This window comes from Meles meles, chromosome 9, assembly GCF_922984935.1.
Source record: "Meles meles chromosome 9, mMelMel3.1 paternal haplotype, whole genome shotgun sequence".
Classification (NCBI taxonomy): domain Eukaryota; kingdom Metazoa; phylum Chordata; class Mammalia; order Carnivora; family Mustelidae; genus Meles; species Meles meles.
Window position 1 is genome coordinate 47,588,666 of NC_060074.1, and position 21,554 is coordinate 47,610,219.

At 47.2% G+C, this 21,554-nt stretch overlaps 1 protein-coding gene across 5 annotated transcripts in view; it reads left to right on the forward strand.

Moving 5' to 3' along the window:
• Positions 1–470: 470 nt before the first annotated feature.
• FARP2 (FERM, ARH/RhoGEF and pleckstrin domain protein 2) overlaps positions 471–21,554 on the forward strand; it is a 107,984-nt gene continuing 86,900 nt past the window's right edge. For all 5 annotated transcript variants that reach the window (XM_046019901.1, XM_046019903.1, XM_046019905.1 and 2 more), the window contains exons 1-2: positions 471–572; positions 14,127–14,356. In XM_046019901.1, coding sequence (XP_045875857.1) covers positions 14,153–14,356 — 204 coding nt within the window. In that variant the 5' untranslated portion in view covers positions 471–572; positions 14,127–14,152. The remainder of the gene's footprint in view (positions 573–14,126; positions 14,357–21,554) is intronic.

The window sequence follows — 21,554 nt, forward strand, 5'->3', positions numbered from 1 at the left end:
AGGCCTTCTCCCATGCGGCCAGTCTCCACTACACCATAGACTCGCTGGGCCGTCAGTGGCCTTAGGCCACAGTCCAGGAGGCCCCAGGAGTACAGTAAGGGTAGACTCGGGTGGCTGGCGGCGTGGCTGGCGGGCAGGTGCCGCGAGGAGAGGGGCCGCGCCCGGAACAGCCCCCGGCGGGGCGAGCCAAACCCCCGCCCTCAGGCCGAAACTCCGCCCAAGGCTGAAGCCAACCTCCGCAGCCGAGCACCGCCCCACGAGGCGAGTCTCTGCTGATTGGCATTCGACTCCGCCAGTCCCCTCTCACCCCGCCTCCTTCCAGTCCATTCACCAATCATAATTCTGTGCCGCGCCGCAGGGCCGCTGGCCGTAGAGGCCCCGCCCCAGAAGCTCGCAGGCCAATCGGCGGCGCGTCCGCGGGGGTGGAGGCGGGCCCAGGCGAGGCACGCGGCGCGGGGCGGGGCTTGCGGCGCGGAGGCCGTCCCCGGGCAGTCGGGCGCGGCGGTCGTGAGCAGGAGGAGCTGGCGCAACCCAAAGGCCGCTGCGGGCGACGGCGCGGGCCGGCTCGGCGGGTGAGGACGCAGGGCCCAGGGAGCACGCTGGGCCGCGGGTGGGCTGGCGAGAGCGCGGGGGCGGCGGGTCGAAGCCGGACTGGCACTGAGGCCCGCGGCGGCCGGGCGCCTCAGGACAGTGGTCCACCCGCGGAGTCCGCGCCCGGGCTCCGGAGGCCTTCCAGTGGGCTGGCGGGGCTCATGAGTGCGGAGCCCGCCGCCGGCGGCAGCGTAGAGGCCTAAGGGCGGGCCGGACAGGGTCTCGCGTGGAGGCCCGGGGAGGGGTCGCGGTGGGGTCGGCCCGGAGGACGTCTCTGGTGGAAGCCGGGTGGGGGGCGGGTATCGGCCCGGGGGGCGTCCCGGATGGAAGCCGGGGGAGTGTTGGCCCGGGGGGCGTCCCGCGTGGAGGTCCGAGGGGGCGAGTTCTGTCCGGGGGGCGTCCTGCGTGGAAGCTGGGTGGGGGAGTTGGCCCCGGGGGGCGTCCCTCGAGGGGCCCGGAGGGGGTGGAGTCAGGGGTGGGTCGGCGGCGGGGGGAGGGGGCGTCTGGCGTGGAGCTCCCGGGGAGGGTCCGGAAGGGTCCTGCATGGAGGCCCTGGAGTGTCGCCCTGGGGAGCGTCCCGCGTGAAGGCCCACGCAGAGCCACAGGTGGAAGCTCAGACTGGTTGAGACCACACCCTTCTTGGCCTTTGCGTCAATTGGATCTTAAAGGTGGGGATGAGGTGTTAATGTTTTTAGTCCACTAAGGTCTAGAAATATTCCTAAGGCATTGGGGAGGCATCTGAAGTTAAATTGGGGCCGGAATATGGCCCAGTGCATCCCACAAGCACTTTTTCCATTTATGCTGGCGGCCACAGCCTCCAGTGGCCTCTCAGGTGCTAGTCAGTAGTGGCTGGGAAAAACAGAAATTCAATCTTGTGTGGAGGGAGATAATGTCAGTACATAGTGTAAGGAGACGAAGGAAAGATTTAAAACCCAGGGCTAAATCTTTAAAGGGTGGTTTTTCTTTCTCCGTCTGTTTTGTATCCATGAGGTAGTCTTGCCTGGACTGCAGTGGATAGTTTGATAGCTATCGGGTGGCGTTGGGTTAGAGTGTTGGTTTGGTGCAGACTGTGTGAGGATAGACAGCATGGATTTTCTCTCTGCCAGAGAGATGGGACAAGACATTTTAGGTAGGAAGGCGTGGAGTAACCTTTGCTTGTGGATGAAATATGACTGATTATGTGCATCTGCTGGTTGTGGGACGTGTGTGAGTCCCTGTACAGCAAAAGGGAGAATTCTGTGTTAGGGGTCGCGAGGAGCTTCATGCTGGTGATTTTATTTGGTTTTCTCCCGGTCTGGGAAGGAGACCTGGCCAGGTCGCACTGCCCTATGTGAAAGCAGAGGAAGTGGAGGGACCGGTTTGGGGTCACACCCTCGCCGTGCTGCTTCTATGTCTGCCTTACTGCAGACTCTCACTGCCCCGTTGGCTCTGAGCTGTCCAGACTAGATGCTGACGTGCTGTTTCTCCAACTACCAGTGTACTGGTGTGCTTATATGCGGGGCCTGTCTTTCAGAATAGGCTTCCAGGGTCCTTCTGTACTAATTCATTTCCCAAAAAAGGAAGTGTATGTGATCTAGTCATTTGTCTCTGTTCCATACTGATAAAGTGGGGTTAAAATTTAGCTACCTCATATGGTGGTTGGGAGGACTCAGTGTCTATAGATGAGCTGTTTGTAGGTGTCTAGCACACAACAAGTGCTTAATGAACATTAGCCACTGCATCATCAGGTGGAAGAACAACCTGAGCTCACCGTAAAGCCAAGTGGGCAGGATTCAGGCAGGGTTACACTGCTTTGGGGGAAAGATAGGACCTGATATGCAAAGTGAAGTTTGATAAGAATAGAAACGTAATGCCTTCTGTCCACACATCCTGGCTTCTGGTCACCTCAGTACCTCCTCAGTAGTCAGACAGTAACAGTTCTTTTTCTGCTGCTTTTCAGTTTTGTTCCTGTTTTTCCTTTACCCACTTTCTTATCAGCTTACCACCTGCCCCTTTCACTCAGTGGGTCATGAGCGTCCTACATGCAGCAGTGGTGGTGAGCATGCAGGAAAGCCCACTATAAAGTTAAGTGTCCAGGTGAGGTCACTTGGGTCGTGCTCTGAGATCTGAGTGTCCAGGGCATCAGGGGGTTGTGGTGTATTTTTCTACTCCAGGTTTTACCTTGGCAACAGGGAGTCAAAAAAGTGGGAGTTACACAAAATATGATAAAGCCCAGTGTTTGGTGGGTTTCTGGGGATTGTTACACTGGTGGTGATTCTGTAAATTGGTCTGCTCTTTCTGGGGAGCAACTAGCAGTATATGGTAAAGATTTTCATTTTGGAATCCCAGTTTTGAAAACAAACTCTGATAATGCAGTTCCTGTCAGTAGAGTCATGATAGAGTACTCCACAACCAGTAAACATGCTCTGGCAATCCTGTTCCTGTCCTTCCCTCTAGACAAAATTTGAAACATTTGATCTATGGAAATCTGTTCAAAAACATGCCTTAACCAAAAAGACGAAACCAGGGTACACAGCGGTTATACTATTGTAAAATCTGTGAAGATGTGGACAAGGATGAGAAGGGATGTTAGTCATATAAGTAGTTTTATTTTAGGGTTCCCCCCCCAAACTGGTGTTTTAATTTATAGTCATTTTTGAAAAGCAAAATCAGAAGGTACTTTAATATAGAATGTAGTGATGACTCTCCCAGCTGCAGGACAGAAGGGAACATTTATGTTATAGTACCTTTTTATTTTTACTTTTCAGAATGACTATAAATTAAAACACCAGTTTGTGTGTGGTGGGGGGTGGGAGGCGGAGCAATCCCATGACACTAGAATACACCTAGCACACCGTGGAGTCAGGGTCGGGTTGAGGCCCCCTGCAGAGCTAAGTATCGTTATTAAGTCATTAACCTTTCTGAGGCAGAGTCCTTGATTTGTGTGATGGGAGTAATGAGGACTAAATGAGATGATGTTGGCGAGGGTGTGGTGTGGCCTCCTAGCAGTGGCCATCCCTTGGGACTCTGTGGCTCTTGCAGAATGCACCAGGACAGTCTTTAGGCCTGACACAGATGCCCTCTTATGGAGGCCTTCTCCCTCTCTTGCCACCCACCAAATTCCTGTCTGCCAGCCTAGATTTCCTTTGTTAGTGGTGCCCACCACCATTTAACACACTTTTGTCTTCTCCCGCTGTGATAAGGGGTGTTCTCGCCCATAAACTCCCATGTTCTTACATACTTAGACTTTTTTGGTACTGAGTCGGTCCTCAATAAATGTTTGAATGAATTAATCAAATTTCACTTGGGGCAAGGGCAGACGCCAACTTTTATAGGTCCTGAAGCTTATACAGTTTAGGGGAGGTAGTCTCTTTAAGAAAAAGAATATAATGGAGGCACCTGGGTAACGCTGTCTGTTGGGCATTCGGCTCAGGTTGTGATTTTGGGGTCATGAGATCAATCCCCTGAGTTGGGCTCTGAGCACGGAGTCTGCTTGGGACTCTCTCCTTCTCCCCCACCCATTTACTCTCTCCCATGAGCTTCCTTTCTCAAAAAAATAATTTTTTTCTTTTAAAGAATACAATGTTATAATAATTAGCTGGAAAGTGAGTATTTATTTAGAACAAGGAAAAAGTTATACATTTGAAAAAGCTAATAATAAGAACAATAAATAGCATAAAAGTAGCCTGTGTCCTTTGAGATCACCTCTTCACATGACAGAGAATAGGAAGAGTTCAGTGATCCCTCTAACATAGTTGACCACAAATTTTTGATAGAATGCATAAAGCATGATTACACCTGTAGATAATATGTTTGCTGTTTCTAGTACAGCTACAGGTTTGTGTCTCAGAAAAGCAGGAGTTCTGATAAATTCTGTTTTGTACAATTCCATTTTAAAAAAAGTGAAAGGAAAATGGTGATATTTTTATAATTATACTATAGCATTAACAGTTATTTTTCTGACAACCCCAGTTTTGTTTATTGGATACTAATCTCTCTGGTTACAGTTTTAACATGTCTGATTATCATTTTCCCACAGATGAGCATCTGGCTCGCCATATTCCAAACCTTATTTCTTTCCCATGGCCCACACACCTCCACCGCTGGGCACCATTGGATCTGTACAGGTTGCCACAGAACCCCAGCCCTGTACCTTTGTTTCACATGCCTCTGGTGGGCAGGCATAGTGGGTGACATCAGTGTCCCTAGAAGCTCTACCTGCACTGAGATGGCTGGGGATAAGTGTACACAAGAAGTAATTGAAAACATAAGTACATCCCACTACACCCAAACTAAATGTGTCTCCAACTCACTGTGCCCTTAGCTGCATCCCCAAAATGCCGACAGCCCCTCCTGACCTGCCTGACATAAAGGGAATGACGTTGTAGTAGAAAGAGGCAGCAGCCTTAGTTGATTACAGTTAGAATGTATTCTGTCAGTCCTACAAAAGGCCGCAACCATAGGCACACTTTGCTAGGGTCTTTCCTGGGACTGGGGAAGAAGCCAGTGCATGTGGGGGGCCCATAAGCTGGAAGTGGAATAGATTTAGAGTCAGGAGGCTTTTGCAGGGGCAGTTCTGGCCCTTGGCTTGATGCCAGATAATACAGTAGTAGAGGCACGAGACAGGTGAGGGTGCTCAGTGCATCTCCCGGTGCCTAGCGGGAGTGTGTGTGGGAAGAAAGAAGCAACACTATGGAATTTGACAAATTGTTTAAATTTTGCTAGGCTTTATAAACTCTTGTCTCCTTCATAATTAAAGTCCTAGGTGCTTTGGTAGTAGTTAATAAGGTGAATGTTGGGGGGAACAAGTCTCAATACCTAAACAAGAAATTGATTCCAGAGAGTGCTTAAAAATATTTTTATTTTGCTGAACTGTTGTAGAAAGAACAAGCATAACTCCTAGAGGAAAGACAGTAGTTATTGCAGCTTTCTCCTGGAAGGGGAGCAGTGACTACCATAGGTAACCCCGACCAGTTAGGACTTCTAAAGTAGGTAGTATTTACACGGTAGTTTGCAGAAAAGCCTTCTGATTTCAGAAGTAACATATACTCATCACTGGAAGCAATGTGAAAAATACAGAACATTGGAAAAAGAAAGAAAATCAACCTTCCCTCTCCCAAAGATAACCACTATAAACATGTTTTTTTTTTTTTTAAGATTTTATTTATTTATTTGACAGAGAGAGAGACAGATCACAGGTAGGCAGGGAGGCAGATAGAGGAGGAAGCAGGCTCTCCGAGGAGCAGAGAGCCAGATGTGGGGCTCGATCCCAGGACCCTGGGATCATGACCTGAGCTGAAGGCAGAGGCTTTAACCCACTGAACCACCCAGGCGCCCCTATAAACATGTTTTTAAATGCATGGATGTTGAGTTCTGGTTCCTGGAAGATGGAATAAACACGCTCCAGGCTGTCTCCCCTGCCCCGACCCTGGCTCTAAAGGCCAGAAAGCTGCATGGAGCCAGTATTTGAAGACTCTGACAGGTAAATAGCGACAGGAGGATTGGGAACAGAGGCCACTGCACCAGCAAAGAGTTTCCTGTTTTTCCTCCAGGATTCCCTAGCCCAGTTTGAGGGTCTCTGAAAGCCACAGGTGGGCCCCAGGTGCAGACAGAGAGTGCTGTAGGGAAAGCCTTCTACTTCGAGCTGCAGGAGAGAATGGGAGAGGCTGCTGTTTTCCTTCCCCCTCCCCTGTCCTCTGGTCAGGCTGTGACACCTAGAGCCTGCAGATACTTGAACTCTGAGCGAGTTGAGAGGAAACCCCCATTGCTTTTTTTCTGTCGCTCCTCCTCCTGTTCTTTGGTCCCAGGCAAGGGCGCAGGCACAGAAGGTGCACAGCGGAGCAGGTAACTGAAACCCCAGGTTTCTGGCTGAAGGACTGAGAAGGGGGCATTCCAGGGAGACTGGGGAGAGGGAAAAGCTCAGCAAAGTGACCGCTGAGGTTGCTTTTGAAACTTAGGGCCTCACCACTGAGCCATGCACATGTGGGTCTGGCCCTGAACAAGCTAGCTTGCCAGGGACTTTGGGAACTCAACTGAGGGGTGGGCCATGGCCTTGGAGCCAAGCTGGCCACTGAGCGATGGTGCTCGGGAAGGACACAGCCTCTGTACGTGAAGCTGATGCTGAGTCCACAGCCTGTGTCTGGATCCCAGGCAGGCTCATGTCTGCTAAAGCAGAAACACCAGCATTCTCCATGGGGTTTAAACAAGACCCATAAGCTCATAATACAAGTATTAGGATGTCCACGATCCAATCCAGAATTACCCAGCATACACAGAACCAGGCAGACACCCCCTCAGAAGACAAGACAAGTGAAAACCAAGTCGATACAGGTGTTGCCGTTCCCTGATAGAGACTTGGGGGTAGCAGAATTTTGGCTCCCATGACCTTCACTCCCTGATGGTACTTCTAGGAATATGGGATGTTACAGCAACTGATGCCAGCAGGGATAGGGGTCTCAGTCCTCTACCCAGGCAGCTGAATGGGCCCAGAAATGCATTCTCCAGAGCACCCCACATAAGACCCCACAGCAGCTGTCCCTTTGTGCAGGCCTTGTTAGACCCTAGGTAGAGTGCTTTGCTGGCTTACACTGACCCAGACTTCTGACCCATTGGAGACTGAGATGATAAGAGGCCTTTATTTAAGCTGCAGTAAAAACTAAAACACACTTTAAACCAACTGTTATTAAAGTGTCCTGAGAAGTAAGGGTACTCTTGAAACAAATGGAAAGATAGAAAGTAAGCAAAAAAGCCGACGTTCAGAAGAAACCAGTGGAAATTTTAGAACAGAAAAATACGGTAACTGACAAAATAGAGGTGACAGAGGGTGGAGTGAACTTTTTTTTTTAAAGATTTTATTTTTATTTATTTGACAGAGAGAGAGATCACAAGTAGGCAGAGAGGCAGGCAGAGAGAGAGGAGGAAGCAGGCTCCCCATGGAGCAGAGAGCCCGACGCGGGGCTCGATCCCAGGACTCTGAGATCATGACCTGAGCCGAAAGCAGCGGCTTAATCCACTGAGCCACCCAGGCGCCCCTGGAGTGAACTTTTGATGCAGAGATGTACAATTTTTAAAGTCAAGTTGTTTTTCGTTTTTAATTTTAAAGAATTTGGACACTGGGTGCCAGTCCTTTGTCCATGGGTTGGATCTGTGACTTTCAGCAAGGTGCTCTGTTCTTGGCCTGAGATTTCTCATGGAAAATAAGGGTCTGGGCCAGCATTTCACAGTGTACACACACATTCTTCCTCCCACCTGTAGACTATACCGAGGGCTTTGTGGATCCTTACGTACCCTGAAAATTGTTGCTAGATCTCTTGTTTTTTCTTTTTTTCTTTCATTTTTTTTTAAACTCGTGGAAAATTCCACACATTCACAAAAGTGCATATATCAAAACCAGTTCCAGTAATCAATATATGGGCAATTGTGTTTTTTTGGGGGTGGGAGCTATTATCCCCTTCAGTGATTCCTACCTCTGTGGATTATTTTAAAGTAAATCCTAGGCATGATTCCACTTTATCCATAAATAGTTTAGTATGTGTCTCTAAGAGAGGGGCTTTCCCCCTTCATATATATGCAATACCATTAAAACATAAAGGAAATAAGCAGTATTTATTAAATTACCTAATATCCAGGAAGTGCTCAGATCTCCCTTATCCACAAATACTTCAATCAGGATTCAAATAAGGTTCACGGGTAGCATTTGACAGGCAATATCTTTTATCAGTTTCTATCCTCTCCCCCATTTTTCTTTCTTTTTTTTTTTAGTGCCATTTATTGAAGAAATTAGATCATTTTTCATGTAGAATTTGCCACAGTGTGGTTTTTACTTGTAGTCTTTTTAATCCTGAGGTTGTATTTCACTAGTGATGGGCAGTGAGGTTACTGAATTTGAAAGTCACTTGGATTAATTCCGGTTGTAGTTTAGCCGCTGTCTTAATGTACAGTGAGGGTTATTTGTTTAATTTGGATTGAGTTTTGGGGCTTACTCTTCTAAGACACTGATTTCATGCTGCTTTCTAATCATGTAAAACGTCCATGAGGTTCCCAGGTCAACCCAAGGAAACCCTGCACTGGAATTCCAGTGCCTTCCGGCCCAGGACAGCCGCTGTCTGGTTTGGTTTAGCCTCCATTGTTTGAAAATAGGCAAAAACATGTTTCCACAGTTCTTTCATTCACTTCACATTAAAGAAGCATAGAGAGAGGAGCATCTGTGGGGCTCCGTCAGTCAAACGTCTGCCTTCAGCTCAGGTCAGGAATCCTAGGGTCCTGGAATCAAGTCCCATGTCGGGCACCCTGCTCAGTGGAGAATCTGGTTTCCCTCAGCCCCTCCCTGCAGCTTGTGTGTGCACTCTCTCTCCTTCTCTCCCTCTCTCTCTCTCAAAAAAATAAAATCTTTTTTAAAAAAAGAAGAAGCATAGAGATTCTGTTTTTTGTCTATGATGACTTTGGTGTTCAGTTGGGCAGCTTTATACCAAAGAAAAAAGTGTTAAGAATCAGTCAGTTATCCAGATTGTTTCAGCTCTTAAAACTTTATTTTTCAGGGCATCTGGGTGACTCCGTCAGTTGGGTGTTTGCTTTCAGTTCAAGTCATGATCCCTTAGTCCTGGGATTGAGTCCTACATCAGCCTCCCTGCTCAGCGGGGAGTCTGCCTCTCCCTCTGCCTCTCACCCAGCTCATGTTCTCACTCTCTCTCTCAAATAAATGGATAAAAATCTTTAAAAAAAGGGCCCCTGGTGCCTCAGTTGGTTGAGCATCTGACTCTGGACCTCAGCTTAGGTCTTGATCTCAGGGTCATAAATTCAAGGCCCACACTGGGCTCAAAGCTGGACATGGAGCTTACTTAAAACAAACAAACAAACAAACACAACACTTTGTTTTTCAGTCAGTAGAATTTTGTTTAACATCAAGTCAGAATATCTGATGGTCTGAATTATTGACATCTGTTTATTGTTAAGGCAACTCCTTTAAAAATCTAGCAAGTAAATTGTAAGGTCTGCAAATACTGGTTATGTCCAAAGTCATCTCTCTGCACCAATAATATGTTTATATTGTGTTGAATTTGTCTGAAAGTAATGTTCTTTTTCATACATACACTGGCCTCTATCTCATTTGGTTAGGTATGAAAGATGGGATAACAGGACTTTATGAGGTACTTAATTTTGGCTACTAAATACAATAAATTAGTTGGAATCAAGAGCACATCTCCTTTCATTTTACCTTTACACTGAGCTGTCTTTCTCAAACTCAGAGATTCTTAGAGTGAAGAGGATGTGATTGACCGTACTCTCCCCCTATCATTTTCCAGAACAAAAAGTGGGCCGGGAATGGGGAAGTGAGAGCTAGAGTTAGATCCCAGGTGTCCTGCCTTCTAGCTTCTACCCAGGCTGCTGATCTGCACTCCCTGTTTCCCACAGGGCCTGCCTTTTTATATCAGCTCGGTGGACACCTTGCTGCCAGTGTGGGCTGCCCTTCCTCGTGTTTGAGGGGCTGCGATGCCAGAGATTCAGGTCCTCATTGGTCTTTAGGCTTCCCACAGATAACACAGCATTCTGGAGCACTTGCTGGGGCAGCATGTGCAAGAGTCCTGCAGCACCCTTCTCCCCAGGTTCCCAGCACCAAATGCCATTTCTGTGGTGCTCCGACCAAGTTGTCTTACAGGGGCCAGGGGAGCTATATTCTGGAGGAGGGGTGTGTTTGTGCAACACATGGCTGTGGATGGCCTGCCTGCCCTCTGTCTGGCCAGCCATCCCTTGTCAGCCCTGGGAGGTGCTGCCTTACAGCACTAGTTCTGACATTGTTGTTTCTCATTCCTTATGTTGATTTGAGTACGCAGTTGCTTGTTTCAAAAAACGACCAGTGGTGCTGGGTAGGGAATAACAGGACCTGTCTCTCACTCAGCTGTAATGAAGACGTGACATGGACTGGTGCCCAGGAGCCGGGTGAGAACTCCATCTGAGCTCTTGTGGCCAACACTGCTGTGCATTGTAGGTACTTAAGAAAAATGCAGTGAAAATAAGCATCATGTTCTGCTTTCTGGTCAGTATAGACATATGATTTATAATTCTCCTGAAAGAAGTAACTGAAAATATTTCAAGGGAGGTGGGCATTGTTTTTGCACAACAGAATTTTGAGCCCACTCCCTTTACAGCAGAGCATGGACTATGCTTTTTCCTGGGAAGCCAGGTTTTCCAGTAGACTGGGAGGAGGCTTTCTGGCCAAGTCCAGGCTGGACTTAAGTTCTGGCTCTGTCACTTCTGTGTTATGTGTTCTGTGGCAGACTTTTTTTTTAATAGCCGTTATTTTTTAAAGATTTTTGTTTATTTATTTGACAGAGATCACAAGTAGGCAGAGAGGCAGGTGGGTGTGGGGGTGGGGGGAAAGCAGGCTTCCCGCTGAGCAGAGAGCCCAACTCTGGGCTCCATTCCAGGACCCTGGGATCATGACCTTAGCCTAAGGCAGAGGCTTTAACCCACTGAGCCACCCAGGTGCTCCTAGCCGTTATTTTTGAGACCAGTGTTGAGTTCACAGCCAAGTCAAGCTGTAGGTGCAGAGATCTCCAAAGCCCCTATCCCTCTTAGGCACAGCTGTTCCCACTATCAGCATCCCACCCCTCACACACACACACACACACACACACACACACACACTCACACACTATCAGCATCCCACCCCTGACACACACACACACACACACACACACTATCAGCATCCCACCCCTGACACACACACACTTTTGTTAAAGCCTACTTTGACATCTCATCACCCAAAGTCTTGACAGACTTCTGAGCTGAATTTTTCCAATTTCAAGATGGAAATATGTGACAAGGTGGTTTTTAAATTTTTTATTAAATCAGTTTAGAAGCTAAGTTTATGGTAGCACTAAATGTCAGTGCTGGAAATTGTATCCAGCTACAGAAATATTTTTAGGAATAAAGACTGCAAGGTATTTCATTCACATGGAAGGAAGATGGGAAAATAAACTGAAGTCCCTTGTTTGGCCCTGGTTCTTTACATCACGGCTTCCCTCTGGATTTCTGGAGAGGTTCTCTGGCAGCAGGAGAGGTGAACAGGGACTCACATCTACCGTGGAGGGCTCCCAGGGCTTCAGAGTACCTCCCGTGCCAAGGGCTGTTAGTGGCCTTGCTGTGATTCTAGTCTGTCTTGCATACTCTTGCCCTTTTAATATTTATTTATAAGCACACAATGCAAAACAAAGTAATTTCTGTCAAGTCATTTCTTCCATCTAAAATTATTAAGAAAAAAATCTAAATGAGAATATACAATAGAATAATGAGAGAAGTGACTTCTTAAAATAGGTTTTGGTTATATATGTATTTTCAGAATTGTAGCTTTCCTTCAAGGGGAAGAATCAGTTTGGTGCCCAGGATAAAACATCCCCTGGCTCCTTCAGAAGGATCTGTTCTTGGTGCGTCAGTCATGGGTGAATGACGGGAGCAGACCCAGGACTCACACTCCTCTGTTTGCACATGGCACACATCCTACAGGTGGAGTGTTCCTCATTCCCCTCCCCTCCCTTTTGCATTAACTATTCACAATTGTGAAATTGAAATGAAAATATCATACTTAGGGTTCTCAGAACCTCCTATATCCCACGTTTAATATTAGCAGCATGAATATTAGTGATCTTCTAATGTGTTCTGTTTGTGACCATAGTCGTCGCCTTCTGCTGCTGCCGTCTGTACAGCACATTGCCTAATGAGGCAGTTCATGTTCTTTGATGTCAGTACCATGAATTAAGTAAATGCTTAGCAGACATTCACAGTAGGAATTAGTTCCTGCTCTCAGTGCACATACAACCTGGAGAGAGAATTCGGAGATGAATGTGATCCAAACGTGTCTGTCCACCAGGGGCAGCCCATCCATGTGCAGGAATGGGGGTGGGAGGTGTATCTGGCAGAACCCACACGCCGCCTTGTCATTTTGCTCACTCCTTTACCAGTTCACTGCCCCTGAGAATTTTGGCTTTCTTGTGTTTTGCTGCTTGTTTGATAAATCACATGTTTCCAAAAGTTCTCGCTCTTGTGAGCTGGGAGACTTGTCTTTGCTGGGTAGGCTTTCTTTTCTTTTCTTTTTTTTAAAGATTTTATTTATTTGACAGATAAAGACACAGCGAGAGACAGGACACAAGCACAGGGAGTGGGAGAGGGAGAAGCAGACTCCTTGCTGAGCAGAGAGCCTGATTTGGGGCTTAATCCCAGGACCCTGGGATCATGGCCTGAGCCGAAGGCAGACACGTAACCCACTGAGGCACCCAGGCACCCCTGCTGGGTAAGCTTTAAGTGTGCAGCAGAGGTTGCTTGGCAGGTGACTGAGAGGCTTTTAATTAATTCAAGAGACAAAAGTTCATGAGATGGTTCTTCTCAATAACAAAATTAACATGAAAGAGATGAAAGGGTCAGGGGACTCAGCAGTTAGGTTGAGCACAAAGGAATGGATTGGAAATTAGTGAGATTAATTCTCTATGAAATTTACTGCAAATTAGTAGGCTTGCCAAAGGCAACTGAGTGAAATAAAATAGTTTTTGTAGCAATTCCGTTCTTTCTTGAATTAACATCTGGCATTTGTTTTTTTGCCATACTATGTTTTACTGTTAAATATTTTTCTTGAAATTGACTTTCAAACACAAATACACACATTTAAGAAAAAAGTTTGCCATAAACAGAAGGAAACTATATTAATACAAAGAAAAGCAAGCCATAATTATTAGATTCTAGCTGATACTTAGCCTCTTCTTTCTTTGTTAAAAACAGAAACGTGATTAACCCCATTCAACTAATAGTCTGAAACTAGAGACCTTTCCCATGGTACAATGTGGAGGATTGAAAAGGGCATGAGTACCTCGCTGGGCCATCAGTGTTGTCATGCGTTCAGCTGGTGGTGGGTGGTGAGAACAGGGACATTGTGAGGGCAGGTAAGTGGTGCTGGGAAAGACCTGGCCTTGGGCCAGTTCTCGTCACACCAGGCGGGGGTCCTCATGTCACTCTGGCAGCACCTGTGGAGGCTGATAAGACACCACTTCAAAAACCAGGGAGTGCAAAGCTGGCCAAGAGCAGCCTGGCTATCCTCACCTGCCGTTCTTGGCATTTGCCTCCCTGTCCCCCCGCACAGCCATGTTCTGCCTGGTGTGTGTGGCACCTGCTCCTCTTTGCTGAAATGTACCATCTAGCACTTAATCGTGTGTGGTCGGCACAGTGACTCTGAGCTGATGGAGAGAGGATGTGCCAGGGGACTCTAGGCAGCCAGACAAAGGGACAGGCCACTGTTGGATGAGGTTTTGTGAGTTCAATGATGTGACACACTGCCTGGCTCGCAGAAGCACCAGGAAATACTGTCTCTGGGGACAGTGCTTGGTATTTTATGTTCCACCAATTTATGTATGAGTAGAAGGTAATCTTAACTCTGTTCTTGATGTAAATGACTGTCTAGAAGTTGCAAAACTAGAGCAGAGAATTCCTGTGCATCTGATAATTTTTTAACATTGTTTTAATATCTAAATAATCATTGATGACTCTTTGGGGGTTTTTGCTTTCTTTTAAAGGATTCTTCATTCTTAGCTGGTGAAGAATGGGGGAGATAGAAGGAACATACAGAGTCCTGCAGACTCCGGGGACACGCTTGGGCAGCCCGACCCCAGCAGGGGTGAGCACCCTTGAGCCTGGGCAGACGCTCTCAGTAACAGCGGCACGGGCGTCAGCCAGAATGCAGGAGAAGCACCTTCACATCCGAGTGAAGCTGCTGGACAACACCGTGGAAATATTTGACATTGAGGTAAGAAGTGTAATGTTTGGAAGAATATTTCCTTATACTTTCTGAAAGTCAAGTATTATGCACCATATTCCATGTTGCTGATCAGACTTTGCTTATTTAACAAGCTGACCAAGAATGGCTTTGGTAGCACTAAGATCCTTGGAAACAGTGCATCTGAGCTTCTCCTTTTATTTGGAAAGTGGTATTCTCCTGTCTCTCCTTAAAAATTCTGATACGGTGGTGCCTCGGTGGCTCGGTTGGTTAAGCGTCCCATTCTAGATTTTTCCGCTCAGGTCATGATCTCAGGGTCGTGAGATTAAGCCCTGGGTCAGGCTTTGTGCTCAGTGGGGAGTCTGCTTCTCTCCCTCTGTTCGTTCTCCCACCATCACAAGTGCACACGCATCACTCTCTCACTCTCTCTAAAATAAATCTTTTAAAAAAATAAATATTTTTTTAAAAATTAAAATAAAATTCTGATACAACATGGCCTTTCCATTCTTCTTCTGAAAGGCTGGCTGAATGCTATAGAGCACAAACCAGACCAAGACGGCCTCTGCCTCATTCTTCCTGGGCCCAGGGGGCCAGTTGGCCTCCAGTAGGTTAGCTCCTCATCATAGCCCACCTTCTTGGAGTGAGAGGCATGAGCACTCGGGATGGCCATGAGGAGGACTGAGCATTCACCGTGCAGGGAACCTGGCATGTAGCATGGGATTTTTCTGTATCAGCAGTAATAGCATTTTTATTTTGAAAATTCCCTAATAGATTGCACTGGTAATGTTGGCAAAACCAGTTGAATATAACAAAAATGTGTAACTGTATATAAGTATATATATATTTAAAGAATATTTTTAGACCTGTATAATACTTTAGAAAGCACTGATTCTCTAAATGGCATTAGAATGAGTATGATTTTTTTAAATTACTTATTTTATTCCATATGTAATGCATGAATATGTTTGTTCTTTTCTGATATTTTCATATTGATTTAAAGTATCTTTAGAAGTTTTTTCTGCTCTTAATGTCATAAAAGGAAGGACAAGAGAATGAATTTAAACTTTAGCAGAGGTTTATTTGTGCTTAGGATGTCCATCAAGAAGTCAGGATGCTACATAGAAAATGAGATTATTGAGGTAGAGTCCAGGCTCTGAGGAACCTAAAGGAAACCTCTAGGCTCTGGTGGTGCCTAATTGCAAAATACATTGCATGGGAAGAGGGAAGGAGGGGGCGAGAGAGTGACGTAGGAGGCAGTGGAGAGGGGACCTGCTGGAGGTCAGGGCTGTCCTCCAATCCTCTTGCCTCGGGCCCCAGGCACACCAGCCTCTCTTGCCTCTCTTGCTTGAGTGTTTGATGGCAAGTATCTAGTGCATAGACCCCTAGTATCTGAACTCACAGGGAGCCCCGAATGCTTCTTTTGAGGTCTTATTTGAGGAGGAAATCAAATACCATTTCATCAGGGCAGTAGTAATTAAAACTGGTAGGACCTGTCTGTCCCAATTTCCCAAGTCATTCGTGTTTAGCCAGAGGCAGCCTCTGCCAGGAAGGTAGTCCAAAACAGGCAACCTTTGAACCCTGGAGAGCTAGTGGTTGGTTGTTGGCTCTCTTTGGCAGCATTTTCTAACTCCACTTGGTACTCTTTGATGAATCACCTGCAGGAAAGGGGTTGAAGATCTGGGAGGTTAGTTGGGGTCCCAAATCTCTTCCAGTCAGGTGCTCGCAAGAGTTTGCACCATGTAGACATCCTTTGATAAACACACCCACTGCAGTTTAGGCTCATAAAAGGTTCAAAATTTTTAAAAGAAAGAAAGGAAAGGAGGGGTGAGAGGGGAGAAAAGAACAGGAAGAACTGGACTATTTAAAACTTTTTTTCAAAGCCTCTTTTTTTGTCCTGCTTAATGGTCTTTATCCACCAGCACTAGGACCAAGAAAGAAGAAAGCATACATTTATTGTTGAGTCATAAATAAGAGGTGATGCTTCTCTAAGATACAACCTATTAGAGTACTAAGAGTCTGGGTCGCTTTATACATCAGGAACTCAGAAGTGGCATTTTGTAAAGGTTTCGACGTATTTAAAGCTTCTCAAAGTTGAGATTGTTGTATCCAGGAGGAAGAATCTCCTTGGCCCTTCTAGGTCCTTGTCGCTGGACAAAGAATCAGATTGTCGTGAGACAGATTAACTGGTGAAAATCAGACTTAACAGTACATGTACAGGGAATCCACAGATAAGAAAATTCCAAACACAGGCAACGTGATGCTTATATGAGCACAGGAGAGGGGCTGGGGCTGGAGCACAAAGGGGAGAGGGACCATTAGTAGCGGGGAAGGGGAAGAGGTCGGGAACAGGGGTTGCTTATCCTGTAGAGAAGTGTCTCAGGTGAAAAGGAGTGTTAATAGCTCTCATCCTGGTATGGGCAGGCAGTTAAGGGGGCCATAAAGAGCTTTTCCTGAATCTGCTGGGTTTGGATTGCCTTTAACTCAAAATAATGTTCATGCCACAGTGGCCCATCTGGGGTGGCCTGGTCTTGGCCCCTGTAGTGCTTCTGTTAATCAGATACAACCATCATACTCATTTCCATGCAGGTGTGTTATTTTGATAAGCCTGGCAGAGTCAGAGTTAGAAATTAAAGAATCACATTGGTGCCACATACTCCGAGTTGGGTGGGCTGCTTTGTGAATTGCGTTACCCCCCCAATGCATACCTTTCAAGAAGAGTTAAAATTCAGTTTATTTTTGTAAGTTATTTGTATTCAGCTTCCAAATACCCTGTCTTCTATAATTATATCAATTGGTTTTGGTAAGTAACCACTCCAAACCTAGTAACTTAAAACAACAAATTCTGAATCCATGTTTGAGTATTGTCTTCTGGGAGGAGACCGCAGCTGAGCTCTGGGATGGGGAATGTCTTCATGGAGACTTGCCTTCTGTGCTGCCCATGGAGACCTGGCCGGGTCTGCTGGTCTGTGCTGGCCTAGAGAGGCTCGTGGTCTAGGATGACATGTTTTCGATGTTTCGAACCCCAGCTAGAACCTCTTTCCATGTGGAATGTCACCATCCAGGGAGCTAGCTGTGCCTTATCTGCATGGTGACAGAAATGTTCTCAGGAGTGCAAACTGTGAGGTGCCTGTAGGCTTGGGATTCATGCATTATAGCTCCCACCATGTTTAACTGATCATAACAAACCATCAGGCAAACCCCAATTCCGGGAGCATGAAGCAATAGGGCTACCTTGATGGAGGAGTGCCAAGGAATTTGTGGCCATTCTTTACAGTCTACCATAACAGCTGTTGCCAATAGATAGGGAATGTTGTCTCTGGAAAGAGGACTGTCTCTGTGAAGCTCTAATATCTCCTGTCAGTGGGCTAGTCTCCTTTGCCAGGCAACACGCTTTGTGGGGCCTGCCCCAAAGCAAGCCACCTGGCCTTCTCTGGGGGGATGTGCTTCCCCCATAGCCCTCCATGAGAGGCTGGCCCAAGAAGGTAGGTTTGCCCTGATCCTTTCTTCCCAGTGTCTCCCATGAGCCATGGCTCCAAAGATTTAAAATATCCAGAGATAGAAGCTGGTTGCCCCTGGGTGCCCCTGAGTGATCCACCACCACTTGTCCTCTGACCTCTGGTAACTGAATGGACCTGAGTTCCCACCTCGGTGAGTCACACATGGAAACTGCACCAGGTAAGCTGTCGCACAAAGGAAACTTTATTTGCTCCAAATAAGGAGATCCCAGGGAATATGTTCCAAAGTCGTGACTCCCTGGGCAAGGGTGGATGGAGTCCTTGTGTTTAGGGTTAGGATGAATCCTCAGAAAGAGGAGCCTTATCACTATATGCAGAGGTGGGCACAAGGTCACGCGTGCGCCTCGAGGAAGGACTAGTGCTCCTCCTTGGGCAGAGGTCTTAGTGTCATAATGAGGTCAGGGTATCGGTTGGTCATTCTGAGGTCCATGTGCACAGGCATGAGTCCTTGATTCGGGGGCTGAGCCACTGGCCCAGGTGGTCCAAGCAGTTGTTATTGCCTGGGGTGGGGGGCGGCAGACAGGGAGCAGTTTTAGCATACTTCACAGGTACCTGTCAGGTTTTGGCCCGAGTTAAGAGATCAGCTGGAAAGAAGAGCTTCAGGAAAAACATGGGTTTGAAGGTCAGTGGGTACAAGCAGGTGGCCAGTTAAGGTCAGGTCTTGGGGTCTAATTGGTGACACTGCCATGCTCCACCCTTTGGAGCATGCCAGTGTATCTGAACTAAGAGACACAGGTTATGGTCTGGTGGTGTTGGCTGTTGTGGGGTGGTGCACACTCGAGGTGTGGGGCAGTAGGCGTTCAGAGCACCGAGACCGCAGGCCGGCTCTCCGTGGGCAGCACAGAAGGCAAGTCTCCATGAAGACATTCCCTGTCCCAGAGCTCAGCTGCGGTCTCCTCCCAGAAGGCAAGTTCCAGGAGATGAGACTTTGTTTGATGCACTGTTCAGTCCTGTAAATATGTGTTAAATGGAGGAAATAAAAAGGTAGATGGGGTTAACATCCTTTCTTTGAGCGTGTTTTGAATTTCTACCTCTAGAGGACAGTTTTCTGACCTCAGATTCGAGTGTGTGGCTTTGTTCGTTTGGGGGTTTGGGCGTCTACACCCAGATGATGGTCTGCTTACTTGGTTTGTTTTTACTTCAGTCTTGGGCAGCAGTGTCTGTGGACTTGCCGGGTTGATGCACTGACACAACCTTGGAAAACACTGGCTTCTGCACATAGATAGTCACAAATCACTGGCATTGTGTAGAATCCCTGGTTGCTATTGAAGGGACCTTCTTTCTTAACTGAGGGAAGAATTTGACATTGTTATTTTTGAAATGCTTACATCTTGCTTCAGTGAAAATACAGGGCCTGAAGACTTCCCTGTTGGTGTTCACACCTCTTTCTGTGCAGAGGGTGTTGTTTCATGTTGGTCTTCAACAAGTAGGACAGTCTTGGCCATCCTCATTGTATTTGCTTCGGAAAGGTGAGCTACAAACCCACAGTTTTATTTCCATTGCCCGTCTCCCAGAGCTTGACATCAGTGCTCACCACCTCAGTAATGGTACATGTTTCAGGTGCTAACATGGCTACAGAGGAGTTGGGGGAGCTCACTGGGTGTGGGAGGATTTTGCTCCAGATTTTGCTCTAGCTCCTTCCTTCTAAGGCCAGATCACACAAATTTGTCTAATTCTTGCTGCCCATGAGTCAGCAGGGCTTAAAGCCAGAAGGAAGGGTCTGCTGTTTTCCAAACAAGATTTCATGGTGTTGAAGTCGAGCCAAAACTCTTGAGCACCCCTGAGATAAAATTCACACACCATACAATTCACCCATTTGAGGTGTACATCTCTGCGAGTTCTTGTATGTCCGCAGACAGTAGTCAATTTGAACATATCTTTGTTGCCTTAAAAAGAAACGTGGGCACCTGACTGGCTCATTTCGTAGCGTATGCAACTCTTTTTCTTTTTCTTGAGAGAACATACACTTACTACATGTGCACTAGCACACACGGTGAGGGGAGGGGCAGAGCAAGAGAGCCTCCAGCAGACGCCCGGCTGAGCCTGAGGTGGGGCTTCATCCCATGACCCAGTATCATGGCCTGAGCCTAAATCGAGAGTCAGATGCTGGGGCCCTGGGTGGCTCTGCCGCTGGCTCAGATTGTGATCTCAGGGTCCTGGGATCGAGCCTCTGTGGACTCCACAGTGGGCAGGGTGTCTGCTTGAAAATTCCCTCCCAGTGCATCTCCTCCTCTAGTCTCCCATGTGTGTGTGCATGCGCACACTTGTGCACACCCTCTCTCTCTAAAATAAATAAATTAGGGGCACCTGGGTGGCTCAGTTGGTGAAGCGTCTGCCTTCAGTTCAGGTCATGGTCTCAGGGTCCTGGGATCAAGCCCCCTGTTGGGCTCCCTGCTCAGCGGGGAGCCTGCTTCTCCCTCTCTGACTCCCCCCTGTTTGTGCTGTCTTTCTCTTTGTCAAATGAATAAATAAAATCTTTTAAAAATAATAAAAATTAAGAACAAATAAATAAAAGAGTTAGACACTTAAGCCACCCAGGCATCCTGAGCTTGCAGCTTTTGATTTCAGAGCCATGAGATCAAGCCCTGTGTCAGGCTTCCCACTGGGCATGGAGCCTGCTTAAGATTCTTTCTCCCTCTCCCTCTGCCCACCCCACCAAAACTTGCTCTCTCTCTCTCACCCTTCCTTTCAAAAAAAGAAACCTCGCAGGCTTGCGCTGTCAATTCCCTGCCCTGTCCCCTCTCCCTTTAGCGCAAGCAAGCAGGAATGTACTTCTGCCTCTGTAGGCCACATGGCTCGACATTTCGTCTGCATGGGGTTGTACGTGGTCTTTTGTGACTGGCTTCTTTCACTGAGCATCATGTTTTAGGGGTTGATCCCTGCTGTAGAATGCATAAGGACTGCTCTCTTTTTTGTGCCCAAATAATACTCCGGTGTATGGATAGGCCACATCAGCTAATGGTGCTCCACCATTTGGCAGTTATGAGTAATACTGTTGTAAACATTCACACACACGTTTGTGTGGACATATGTCTGTTGCTCTTGAGTGTATACTGAGGAGTGGATTTGCTGAGTCAAATGGTAACTGCTCAGTTATTTGACGAATTGCCAGACCATTTTCCAAAGTGTCTGGCTTCACATCCCTCCAGCGGGGCCTGAGATCTCCATTCTGTCTGTGTTCTCACCTATACTTATGTTATCTGGCTTTCTAATGCTACTCAGCAAGCATGACGTGGCAGCTCGTTATGGTTTGAGGTGAAATTCTAAGTTACTTTTAATGGCTAAAGAAGGGCAGGTTTTTGGGGTGCCTGGTGGCTCAGTCATTAAGCGTCTGCCTTCGGCTCAGGTCATGATCCCAGGTTCTGGGATCTAGCCCCACGTCCGGCTCCCTGCTCAGCAGGAAGCCTGCTTCTCCCTCTCCTACTCCCCCTGTTTGTGTTCCCTCTCTAGCTGTGTTTCTCTCTGTCAAATAAATAAAATCTTCAAAAAAAAAAAAAAGGCAGGTTTTGAACCCAAAATATAAGAATTGTGCCACTAAACATTCAGGTTGGTTCCTAGGGGAGCTCGTGAGTAGTTAATGAAGTTAACCCATCACACAGCCCCGGTACGCCTGTGGGATGACCCTTCCTACATGCCAGGCTCATGAGGGCCGCTGAGAGAGCACAGCTAAGGGCTGGCCATGGCACACCTGAGGGGACCGAGCCGGCCTAGAG